Genomic DNA, 12,743 nt, shown 5'->3' with positions numbered 1-12,743 from the left:
ATAATCTATGGTTTATAGGAGAAAAGAGCCATCACATGACATTAAATTATCTCATATTCTTCTACGACTTGGCAACACTACCTGAACCCTACGGACAGCATATTTAATTTTTAACCCCAAAATGATACTTTTTATTCAATATTTGACATGATTTATATGTTTAGAGTAGACGCCTGTGTGAAGTATCATAATCATGTTGTACATGTCAAGCAATCATGTATTTTAAACAGTCCAATACTATAATTTTTACTCACAGAAAAAAATCATTATAAATGAGATCTTCCATCATGGTAAGGCTGTTTTTTAAAGAGAAAAGTAAAAAGAAAACAATTACTTATTTTCCTGCTCACTTTTTAATGTATATATTAAAACATCTATATCAAAATGTGATATGATTTGTGACAATTATATTTATGAAATGTAGACATGAACCCAAGTGATTCTTAATTTTACTGTATTTTGGCAATGTTTTAGTGAGAATGCTTTATTTCTTGGGCATACATAAAATCCTAACAATTCATGGGTTCATTGCTAAAAATTGATTGGGATTATCAATCATTTTTGGAAATCTTACACACAATTCAGTTCAATTGTTCTGTTTATTCATCATTGTATGAAAACTACATGAAGTGGTAAAGTCTTACAAATATTAATAGAGACAAATGTGGAAGGGTTTCCGTTTTCGTCTGACTTCTTTCACGGCTTCACAAAATGCTGCCTTCATGCCTCATATAAACTAAATCAGATCTGTTTATTTTTTGTGGGCAAAAACAATTTCCATGTGATTGACCTTTACCCATTGCCTACTGGGAGCGGGTGGCCCCTGTATTAAGCCTATGGGAATAAGAGAACTTGGTACTCAATGAGTTAAACAATAGGAATAGTTGGTGAAGTCAGTAAGCCTTTGGGTAATATATAGTGACTTGATATCATGACTTGATGTGCTACTACCAATATTTTGCTGAACATGAAATAATTAAATAATATACTTGATTGATGGTAATACTTGTATGTATGTGGCATCGTTCTGTGTGGAATATATATTTTGTCTATTAATACATAAAGATATTGCAAATTTAAGTATTATCAAGTTTGTTTTGTTTTGTGTGAAGCATTTATGAAGAACATCAGGCATTTCCTAGTTCAGTAGTAGTAGTAGCAGTGCATTTGTGTGATGAATTTTGTTTACAGCTGTCAAATACTCTTTTTTTTGGTGGGGGGGGGGGGGGAGGGGGGGGGGGTGGTTAAATAATTCTTTAAGTGCTTTAAAAGCAGATAGAGAAGGAAAAAAAAAATCTGAAAGGGTCATCGTAATCTTCAAATTTCTGCTTTCTCAAAGCTATCTAATTACTCTTTGCAAAATATGAGAGTTTTACTAGCTCTTTATATTATTGTGCAACTCATTTTCTGCTGTCACTGTGATGAATTTGTAATATGACCATTTGTGAGGATCAGTAATGCTACAAACTAACTTGATGATGGCTGTTGAAGGTACTATTAAACTTTTGAAAGTATATTTTGAAACACTGGCTTAAAAAGTGATATAAAGCAAAGATATGGATGGTTCAGGCTTAGATTAGAATAGTGAAGATCAAGGTTAATGAAATTGGTCTTTTAGTTTTGTTCATACATCTACATTTATCTACCTTTTCAAAATGATATCTACTTGTGTGTCTAAATCAGCTAGGTGTCTGATTTAGTCTTATAAATATTATATTTGCAAGATATTGCTTGATAGATCTGATGTCGGAGTGTTCTTTCAAGAAGCAATATTTTCATAGCTTTAATAATTGAAGTAAAGTATCTTTTGTCATGTGAGTACCTACTGTGTAAATACCTGTGTATTCTGTTCATCAAATAAATCTAGCAGAATCTGGTGATGCCTATGCAATGGTACATAAAGGTATTGATGAGCACAAATATTTTCCCCAGAGAGATCGAGAGAGAGAGATCGAGAGAGAGAGAGCTATAGAGAGAGCAAGAGAGGGGAGTGGGGTGGGGAAGGAGAAGTGATAGAGAGAGAGAGAGAGGGAGAGAGAGAGAGAGAGAGACAGACAGAGACAGAGAGAGAGAGAGGGGGGGGGGGGGGAGGGAGGAGAGGGCTAGGTGGTATAAGAGAAATTATTGTCTAAAATGAGGGGGGGGGGGTGGGGCCGGGGCACTGAATGTGTTAATGATTGTGGGGCCAAAAGAGATATTATGGGATCGATAGATTTCAATTAATCAAGTGTGAAATGAACCCTTCAAGCTGAAGTACAACTGTCCCTTCCTCTGGTTCTCTAGCAAGTTATGCTTTAGAATAAGTTTTATTAGTAAAATTGAGAAGAGGGTCCCTAATTCCCCTCTGTTATTTCCACTCAATCTCAAATTATTTTACGCTTACACCTGTCAGTCAATAGATGGCAGCAGATCAGATTACGAAAAACAGAATCGGGCCCTCCCAAGCGTAAAGAATTCCGAGTAAGTTACGCTGATTTTGCGATGATTTGTAATTTTCTTTAGATCCTGACTATCCAGAGGCCTTAGAACAGTTGTGAGCAGTGTCCTGTGTAAGTTTTATTTTCAAATTTTGTGGCATACATGTGCAATTTCCATGACGGAATGAATGAATTTTAATGAGCTTAAATCTTCATGTAGTCCGACGTGTTACAATGTGCGTATGGTTTACCAGGGGTTATGTTATGTTCTTGCGAGATTGTGTGGTAAGAAGAAATCAGTGAGTCATGACGATATGTTGCAACACACCTACTCGTGTACCCGGGCGCGCAGGGTATTTTGACATTACATGTTTTCATTTGTGTTACAGAGGTGATTGAGGGTAATCATTTTGGTATTCTTTTTTTTATAAATTAACATTTTCCATCTGAAATTGAATCTTGGCATTTTTGTTGTAATGTTTCATTACAATTACTCATTGTACTACTACTACTACTAGATCTAGTCTAGATCCTAATCATTTTTGTTTGTTTATGCAAGCTCTTTATTGTCTCTCTTTGTCCTGTAAATGAGCAATTTTTTTTACGGCAATTTTTATGTATTGTATTGCTTTTTACCATAGTTTTTTTTGGGAGAGATTTCAAGCTATTATTGCTCACCACTACAATTTATTCTATTTCACAGATTCACAGTTGATTATCAGATTAAAAAGACACAATGAATAAGGATCAGCTTTCCACCTCTGTAAACTCCTTGCTGGAGTTGGACAACATCTCAGTGAATCCCAGCTACTCGGCATCAGAAGAGGAGAGCGAAAGGGTGGGGATGGAAGAACTAGACACAGAGATGGACGGTGAAGGAAAGAAGAAAAAGAAACAGGTGGTAAGGATGGAATAAAATAGGATGTAAGACTTTAACATCAACTTCAAGGGAAATCAGAATAATTAGATAAATAGATTGATGAAGTTTTAAAATTAAAATTAAATAATATGAAATTGGATTGATGGAAGTTTAAAAATTGGAATTAATAATATGAAATCGTACTTGATTTACCTTGATGTTGGGCTTCAAGTATAATTACTTATATGCCCCTCTGCAGCAGGATTAATGTCTGTGTGTACCGGGGATTGCGCCTATGTCGGAGCCTTGGACAATGCAATTGCAAGGAATCATTTCTTTAGGGTTGAACATGTCATATTTAGCTCTCCGTACTTCTGATGTAAATCATATGTTCACATTTCCATAGCACTTGATAATTCTTGGTAAAGTCTCTAAATGAACACATAACTTGGAATTGCCCCAAAATGTGGTATAATGTGATCGCCACTCACTTAATCATTTGTTGAGGAATTCATAGCTGTTTTGCAAGCTGCTGTGAAGAAGAAAAAATCTCCAAAAGCATGTCACAAATTGAATGATTTCAGACAGGTTGTTATTTCCTTTCAAACTATAATTAGACAAAATGCTATAGCTTTTATTTTAGTGCCCTATCTATGTTTGTTTGTTTGGTTTGATGTGTAGAAAAAAAGACGGAAAAAGAAAGAAAATCTGGAGAATGAAGACAGTTGTGCAGAATTTGAAGTGAGAGCTCAGACTGAGTCCGGGGACCCTTCAAATGATTCAGGGTTAGCTGTCCAGAAAGGTTTGAAGGGCAGAGACCCATCCCCAGCCAAGAGCGGCCGGTGAGTAGGACCTGTTTTGTAAGAAGATTTATCTGTTTTGCTCAAGAATTGTAAAAAAAAAAAAATTGGGGTCATTTAATGGCATAAGATGTTTGCAAATCGCGCCCACTTGCAAATTTGTGACAGTTTCATGCATAGGAAGGTTTCTTGTTTACATTAGTCTTGTCTTTGTTTATACAATGATGCATGTGAAGGTAACAAGCCAGATTACCTCACTCAAGTATTACAGGGTTCAAACAAAACAATAATATTACCTCTCATCTTGTAGATTATATCCCTCATCGTTGAGTATCACTCTGGGGAGTCTCAAAAGCACTTTTTTTAAACCAAGCTACTGCTGCTGGGAGAGCAACAGAGACATTGTGAGGGGATATTGTTTTTTGTAGATCGAATGTGCCTAGGGTAAACACGATTCTTTAATAGTTTAGTCCCAGTTGTGATGTTTTTAGTCTAAAATCCACCTGAAAGTGGATACCTGGCAATCTTTGTTTAGTCTGATTATCTTCTATTATCGTTTCAGTTCATTGGATCCCATGATTAACAGCATCTACCAGCTACCTTAATTTATTTTACATTGTAAACTTAATACATATATTTCCAATCCAATCTAATCCAATCCAAAAGATATTTGATGTATTGCCTTTTCTTTGCGGTTACAAAGCGCTGCACACACTGCTCCACAATGTTTGGGCCACTTATAAAGAAAAGTTAGTCACTTCTGAGCCGTGGATGACTCTTGACGAATACGTAATTACGATTAAGTGAAGCCTCTGCAAATATCTAAACAAGAATAATGATAAATCAATCTGCTTCTTTATTCCAGTGGCCTGATGGTGCGTAAGCTGGAGTCTGGCGGTCGCTTCCGAACCAAGCTGGGTGGGGGCACCAGTCCCCTGAGCGGACACCCTGCTAAACTGTCCAGCACCTTCCCAAGGGAGGGGCAGAAGGGCGTGGTTGATGGAGCCGTGACGGCTAAGACCAGGAGGGGTTCAGCTAGTGCCCTACACAGCAGCCCTGCACAGGATAGCATGAGCAGGAAGGATTCTAGTGGAATGGACAAGTTTGCAAGACATGGAGTGAGTTTAAACATTGCTCTACCATCCATATGGCAAACGGATCACTCGTATTGTCAATTAAAGCCCCACTGCACTACTTATAGCTACTTGCGCCCTCTATGTAGCAAACAATGCCTTATCATTGCTTGTTGGTCCCCCATGATCCCCTTTTTCTTATGTTAATTGAGAACTGATTTGATAAGATAACCACCTCTCAGTGACCTTGCAGGGATATCTAATCCCCCCCCCCCCCCCCCTGGCCACACTAGTGCAGACGAGCTTTAAAACAAAATTTTTATTTATTTTTTTGTCTTCAGATTTGAGGTCCTTCTTACTTGACAAAGATAAGGGAGAAGATTAGAGGGAGCAGATTTAGATTAAGAAACGTGAAGAGGAAAGCTAAAGATGAGCTGATTAGATAAGAAGCAGAGAGAAAGGAGAAAGGAAGGAGAAAGAGAGGAAGATCCAGGAAGAGGTGGATAGATTGTATTAAGGAAGACGGTGGAGAAATTGATTTGTAGCTGGCGACAGACGGGACAAGATGGAGGGCAGTAAAGAGGAGACCCGACCCTTCATAGAGGGGACTCACAGGATGAAGATGATGATGACGATGGTGGTGATGGTGGTGATGGTGGTGATGGTGATGGTGATGATGATGATGATGATGATGATGATGGTGGTGGTGATGATGATGATGATGATGATGATGATGATAGTGATGATGTAGATGATGAAGATAATCATGAAGATGAAGAATGTTTCTTATTCCACATATCTTGTGTTAAAGTCCACAGATTCAGGGCAAGGTGAGACAGCACCACATCACTTTGGGAGGAAAGATGCTGGAGGTAAAGACAAGCAGAAGAAAGGAAAGAACGGAGGGAAGGATAAGAAACAAGCGAAGAAGGATGGCCAGCCATTATCCCCTGGTGGCCAACCCTCAGATTCCTCCGGTGCCACGCCGAAGAAGCAATCTTTCAAGGTATGTTGGAGTGTCGAAAGGAGCGAAAATGTTCTACAATAGATGCTCTGGCAAATGTATGCTCTGTTGTTAATTTCGTACACTGCACAATTAATCACATTTAGCCCTGGGGTGTGTTTTACAAAGATCCTAAGTTGGACTTAAAAGTTATGGAAAGCCGTTAGCATCATTGAAAATATTTTTTAAAAGTTATTTAAAAGACATTAAATTTTGATTCAAAACATTCATATTTACTATTATCATGGAAATTTCAATGTTATTGATGTGGAATTTATGAAACGTCTAAAATACTATTTATTAAAATTTTGAATATATTTAATTTTAAGCCAGAAATGGCTCTCCATAATGGTTAAGTCTAAGTTAGAGTTAAGTTCGACTTTGTGAAACACTCCCCTGGACTAAACACTTTGACCCACCTTTATCATTACCTAGCCCTTACCCCCAAAGCTTACATAAACCCCAACATATACAATTTGTTTGTGGCACATTGTCTATAAGACCTCTCTTTTGTTCTTTGCCAGTGTAACCTCTCACCCCTCCCATTTGTTGTTCCTCTTTGAGACTTGTACTTGAGTAATCCGTACATTAAAGACACATAGTTGGAGGCTCTCATGGGGAATTAGACACGTTCCGGTGTTTACCCAATAACAGGTGTGTCAATCACCAGGATTAGCCTTCAGTTTTATGACCAGCAGGCCTTATGTAACGCTTTGCATTTTCCTCCCATTCCCCCATTTGGTAAAGTCATTATCTTACGTTCCCCTCAACTGTAGACTCTCCGAGAGACTCTCCGAGAGACTAGGGGAGTTTCTTGATAGGCCCACAGGTTTGCTGTGTGCAGACTTGTATACCCATTAATGGTATTTCCATCAAGTCTGGTGTCAGCGAATTAAGGCCTTCTGCACATGGAAACTGAAGACCCTCTCCCTTTAAATCACCTTTATATAAAGACAACATTTTCTTGGTCTCCCACGAGAATTCTTTGTATACAGGTTTGACTGTATTATTTTTCTTATATTTCTACCTTCTTGACAGCCATTTGATAAGTACTGGATGGAGGAAGATGTGTCTAAACTTGTAAAACAGGGCAAGGTGGTAAAGGGAACGCTACGGATCAACCCCAAGAACTTTGAGGAGGCGTATCTTGACTCACCAGTAAGTATAAACTGTTCTTGAAAAGCTTTTAATAATAATGATAATATGGATATATATATATATATAGCGCCGGTATCCGCCAGGCTCTGACGCTCATGGCGCTTTACACATATTACCCTGGTTGTAGCCGAGCTGCCAAAGTAACTAGCGCTCGACCATATCAGGTACCCATTTACACCTGGGTGGAGAGTGGCAAATGTAGATTAACATTTCGCCAAAGGACCTTAATGCCGGGGACGGGACTTGTACCCTGTACATTGTGATCTGCAGTCAGGTGACTTGTCCACTAGACCACAACACCTCTACATTTATTAAACTTTTTCCTTTTGGACAACCACATTTTTAGAAGATTGTCATTGAACTTTCAGGGGTAAAAATATTGACTTCAAATGAATGGGCAATATGCTATCTTCCATAGATATGAACCTCATGATAGAAGTGAGTCTTTCTGTTTCTGGAGGAAAATGTAGCTCTTTATTTATCACTCTTAATTATTTGGCAAGATTATTTTGCATACAGCACAGAAGGGATTAGCATGGAACTCAATCTTGATAACAATTTGTGTGTAGTGCGTAGCGGGGGACCCTGAATTTTATATATTTTTGTAGTTGTCTGGTTGTCTATATACAACTTTTAAAGTTGCATATTTGTACAGGTACTTACAGAATGACATGATATAACACTGCTTGAATATTTAGTTGCTTTTATTTGACATAATAATTTCAGTAGGATTATGCAAATCGTATACATTTCAGTCAATGCTTTGATGTCCCTTCACATCCACAGTAGTTTTTCATAATAATAGGGAAACAGAATTTTTATGTAATTTTTGTAGTTTACTTTTCTACATACAATTTTTAAAGCTTCAGGTCATGATTGGACGGGAAGAGTATGACGACATAATAGTTACACTGCTCAAGGAACTGGTTTCTGTTAATTGACACAATAAATTCGGTAGGATTAATAAAATTGTATATATTTTAGTCACTGCATATAGTTGTTCCTTGTGTAGTCTTGCATAATTGAGGCATAGTGTATTTGATACAGCGTATTGGGAAGGGTGAAGGTTGCAATATTTTAAGTAGGCAAATTTATCAAGCAAAGGAATCGAAGGTTGTAACACTGTCAGGGGACTCATTTCAAAACTTGGAGATTCTCTCAAGACTTCTCCCATGATACAAATCAAACTCTTGTGTGTTCATTCAATCTCATGTATTCTCTCTGTTAGTGCTTACTTAACAAGATGGTGGTACTGATAGCTTTATCAAAGATGCTCTCGCTGGCAACACAGTCTTCCAAATCCTCTAGGTTTTCCCAAGAGTTCTCCGAAGATACCAAACAAACAAACTTATTGCATTTCAGTCTCAATTATTCTCTCTGTTTTGTTTCTCACTTATAGGATGGTGGTTCTGATATCTTTATCAATGGTGTTCACGCCCGCAATAGAGCCCTCCAAGGTGATGTAGTAGCAGTCCAGATCTTGACTGGTGAGGTTATAATGGTAAGACCTAGTGGTATGTCCTATTGACATGTAATTATAAAGTTATGGGTTCAGATCCCGGATAGATTTTCTGTTCCGTCTTGCAAGCTTATTCAAAACAGTTTTGTCTAGTTTTTCTCTCAGGACTGTGGTGTTGAAAATAGGACAGGGTTTATTTTGAAGAAGAGAAACTCTGGTATGAATTGATTCCAAATTGTTTAAATAATAATAATAATAATAAAAATGGTGGCTTCTTATATAGCGCACATGTTCGTCACGTTGTGACCCTCCTGGCGCTGCCCTGATCAGGGAAAGTGAATGTGAAAGCAGGAAGGAAGGCCTGTGGGCCATGTTAGTTTAGAGTACCTATTCTTTCCCATCCGGCCTGGTCAGATGCACCAGTGCCTATGTAAGTATTGCTATATTTTGTTTACTCATTTGTATGTTCTCTTTTTTATGTATTGAAAGTGCCAAATCAATAATAACGACAATGACACTTGTTATCTCCTGGAAAAATGGTTGTGCTCTAGGAGGCTATGTTGTCCTCTTTTAGCATAAGTATCGATGAGAATGATACAGAGTCAGATAAGTTTGATTTAATTGGACTTTGTTTGTTCAAAATACAAAAATTATTTCATCCAAAGGCTGAATTCTGATTCTTTTATATTCATGAATTATTTATAAAGGCACCACTAGCTGCAAAGTTTTATTGTTTTTGCAAGAAGGAGTTTAAAATCAAGGTACCAGCTCTTCTCAAATTAAAAAATAAGGTAAGAGAATTTGTTAGAGGGAATGACCAAAAGTTTCTCCAAACCAGGCATAGGGCCAGAGTATTACATGACTCCTTCTTCATAGATATTGTTAGGGACTGGAACAACCTTCCTTCTTCAATTGTTAATAGCCCATCCCTGGTAACATTTAAAGCTAAACTCAAACAAATCAAGTCTTTCCACACGCAATGCGCTTCTGTCATCACAAAGTTAGTGTGGATGTGTCTGAAGAGGACATTTTGCTGGTCAAACCATACAGATACAGATTTCTTTCCTTATCAAATGTACTCCTGCAGACTCCTAAGTCACAGAGGATGAGCACGCCTAGGAAACTTCTTGCCAACCAACCCATCATTGCAGTGTCCGAGAGTCCTGACCGACAGGGTTCATCCACACCAGGATCATCGACCCCCAAGAAGCTGGGAGGGAGGTACTTCTTCGGAAGCCAAGGTATGAAGGTCCAACCATTCACCGTGATTTAGAATATGCCAATCACCCAAATATATTCTGTTGTGTGTTTTATGAGTTCCATGTGGTAAAATTTGTATCATCACGTATTAGTCAAAACATATCCTTTCACATGATCAGTAATAAGAGCTTCCATTTCATTTTTTGAGAGGGGGGCGTTTCCAAAACTGGTCTCCTTTAAAGAGTAAGAGTGAAGGCCCTTCTGGCTCTCAGCATTTGCTATATGTGTATGTACCAGCAAATTATAAAAGAGTCAAATATATGAAAGTAATTTAGTGGATTATATTAATTTTGGATCCAATTACCAGGTGATTTTGACACAAGCAGCTTGAATGAGCTGGATGTATCTGACAACATGAGCAGCTTGTATCTCAACAACTCTGAGGCAGCGTTTGGCTTTGCAGACGTCTCGGCCACGTCGGGCGAGGAGCAGGACAAGGTGGGGGACCTGGTGCGCAGAGAGTGGTCCGATGCCAGGTGAGTGGAGATACATGCCTTTAAAGCCCCTCTGCACTAGTTTGGCCAGGAGGTTCTATCGAGTAGTCACTCTTAAAGTGACTCGGTAACATTGCCTCAGATTCTGAAACAAAATCCTGGATTTAGCTCATGCTGCAATCATAATTATAAACCCTTAGGTCAGTCAGGAATCCCATGACTTTTACAAGCCAATTGCCTGTCTGACTATCAAGATACATATGATTGGAAATCGTAATTTCATTTATCGTTTTCCTAACTGGTTTTATAACACTACATTCTATCGTGAAAAATGAGTATGATAAAACCGGTCACTCAAAGATTTTTAATTTTTTGAGGCACTTCATGATTATTTTGAAGCGCAATATTTTTAGGGCTTCAATATAACACCATATCACAGACACTGATAACACGTAGAGCCGTGCATCTCAGATTTAACACTATTAAACGATGCCTTGAGGCAATGTTACCGAATCACTTTAACAGAACCTGCTCCCTCCAAATCTGGGCCCTGTTCCATAAAACATGTTATTAATAACAAGCTACAATAACTGTTATAAGCTACTGAAATTGTGGGAGCAAATTTGTCATAAAAATATAGCAGTTTTATGAAACAGGGCCAAGGTTAGAATACCATTAACTATTTTCTGTGTAAGAGTGCCTAAAACACCACTACTGAAACGCCAACACTGTTTACATTGTGTCACGCAACCCTTTCAAACAGAGGGTATTTATTGCTTACGGTATTCCTCTAAATCATCCTAGGTCTGAGGTTTCGTCAAGTAGCGAAGTGATAGAAGACGCCCCTCGTACCCCAAGCAATAACAGGGGATCCTCAACCAGTGGAGGGGGAACTCCCCAGGTAAGATGATTTCTGGTTCTGATCAAAAAATAGATTAGAGAATAATAGAACAGCATAAGGATAATATAAAATATATATATATATATAATGTCACATACATACATGTATATGTAAAGATATATTGTATCTGCCACACTGTTCTGAAAAGAAAGTGCGTGGCTGCTGAGTAATCAGTCAGATATGCAAGGAATCCAGGGGGGTGTTTCATAAAGCTGTGCGTAAAGTTACGAGTGACTTTACAAATGATTTGAATACGAAGAGCCAAATACGATGCCCAAAGTTTTTCCTGACATTTTAACAAAGTGTGACTGTATTTCCCATAATCTCAATTAAATTGTAGCCCAAAATACAATGTGCATTAAAATATTTTGTTAATAATGATAAGGTTAATCTACATCTGCATATTTCAACTTTAGCTTATGGAATTCAAAGGATTTGAGAATCCCATTTAGCTCTTCATATTCAAGTCATTCGTTAACTCATGCGTAACTTTACGCAAAGTTTTATGAAACACCTCCCAGGAAACCTATAACACTCATGTTTTATTTCAATTCAAAGTGTGTTGTTAACTATCCTGATGATTTACGATTTGTAGGTAATCCATGCTTTACAAATAGCTTTTTCTTTTTTATTCACAGAAAATCGGAGGGACACTTGGAAATGATCCACGCATGGCGCCCAAGACTGCCAGGGTCGTCTACATCTGTGAATACAAGCATTCCAGAGCAGCCAGCGGACATCTAAAGCTTCCATCTAACCCGGTATAGAATACAGTATATTACTTATTACTTACATATATCATATTACCCTTAATTATAGTGGCCATATTCTTGAAAGCTGCTGAACTATCAGAAATGTCAGATTTGATTTACAAGTCACTATCATCCTGTAACTAATTCTGTTAGTAAACGAAAATACCCCAACAAATTACTAGGTGAAAGTACTCTAATTTTCATTTGATGACCAAATCTGTTTTTTTTTATGCCTCCGCCACCGAAGGTGGTGCCGGAGGCATCATGTTTTCGGGTTGTCCGTCCGTACGTCCGTCCGTACGTCCGTCCGTACGTCCGTCCGTACGTCCGTCCGTCCGTACGTCCGTCCGTCCGTCCCGTTTGACCGTTATCACAATATCTCAAGAACCATTTAAGATTTAAACTTAAGACTCGGGAATAGTATTTATCACCATAGGAAGACGATCTGATTAGATTTTGGAGTACGTAGGTCAAAGGTCACAGGTCACAGAGGTCAACTTATGAAATTCCTTGTATTGAGTTTGTTAGCGCGATATCTCAAGAACCATTTGAGATTTAAACTTCAAACTTAAGGATAGTATGTATCACCATAGGAAGACGATCTGATTAGATTTTGGAGCACGTATG

At 38.1% G+C, this 12,743-nt stretch overlaps 1 protein-coding gene across 3 annotated transcripts in view; it reads left to right on the top strand.

Moving 5' to 3' along the window:
• The first annotated feature begins 2,412 nt into the window (after positions 1-2,412).
• The window catches only part of LOC576737 (DIS3-like exonuclease 2), a 31,979-nt gene continuing 21,648 nt past the window's right edge, over positions 2,413-12,743 (top strand). Inside the window, exons 1-11 of one of the 3 annotated variants that reach the window (XM_030981759.1) lie at positions 2,413-2,460; positions 3,121-3,318; positions 3,958-4,118; positions 4,942-5,194; positions 5,961-6,155; positions 7,191-7,310; positions 8,710-8,811; positions 9,857-10,010; positions 10,337-10,505; positions 11,268-11,364; positions 12,003-12,125. In XM_030981759.1, coding sequence (XP_030837619.1) covers positions 3,154-3,318; positions 3,958-4,118; positions 4,942-5,194; positions 5,961-6,155; positions 7,191-7,310; positions 8,710-8,811; positions 9,857-10,010; positions 10,337-10,505; positions 11,268-11,364; positions 12,003-12,125 — 1,539 coding nt within the window. In that variant the 5' untranslated portion in view covers positions 2,413-2,460; positions 3,121-3,153. Of the gene's footprint in view, positions 2,550-2,713; positions 2,819-3,120; positions 3,319-3,957; positions 4,119-4,941; positions 5,195-5,960; positions 6,156-7,190; positions 7,311-8,709; positions 8,812-9,856; positions 10,011-10,336; positions 10,506-11,267; positions 11,365-12,002; positions 12,126-12,743 lie in introns of those variants that run through there. The other 2 variants (XM_030981753.1, XM_030981761.1) reach the window with 2 other exon arrangements.

The sequence above is a fragment of the Strongylocentrotus purpuratus genome, unplaced genomic scaffold (assembly GCF_000002235.5).
Source record: "Strongylocentrotus purpuratus isolate Spur 01 unplaced genomic scaffold, Spur_5.0 spur5_contig_822, whole genome shotgun sequence".
Classification (NCBI taxonomy): Eukaryota; Metazoa; Echinodermata; class Echinoidea; order Camarodonta; family Strongylocentrotidae; genus Strongylocentrotus; species Strongylocentrotus purpuratus.
The sequence above is the reverse complement of the archived record's forward strand: the minus strand, read 5'-3'. Positions and strand labels throughout refer to the sequence as shown.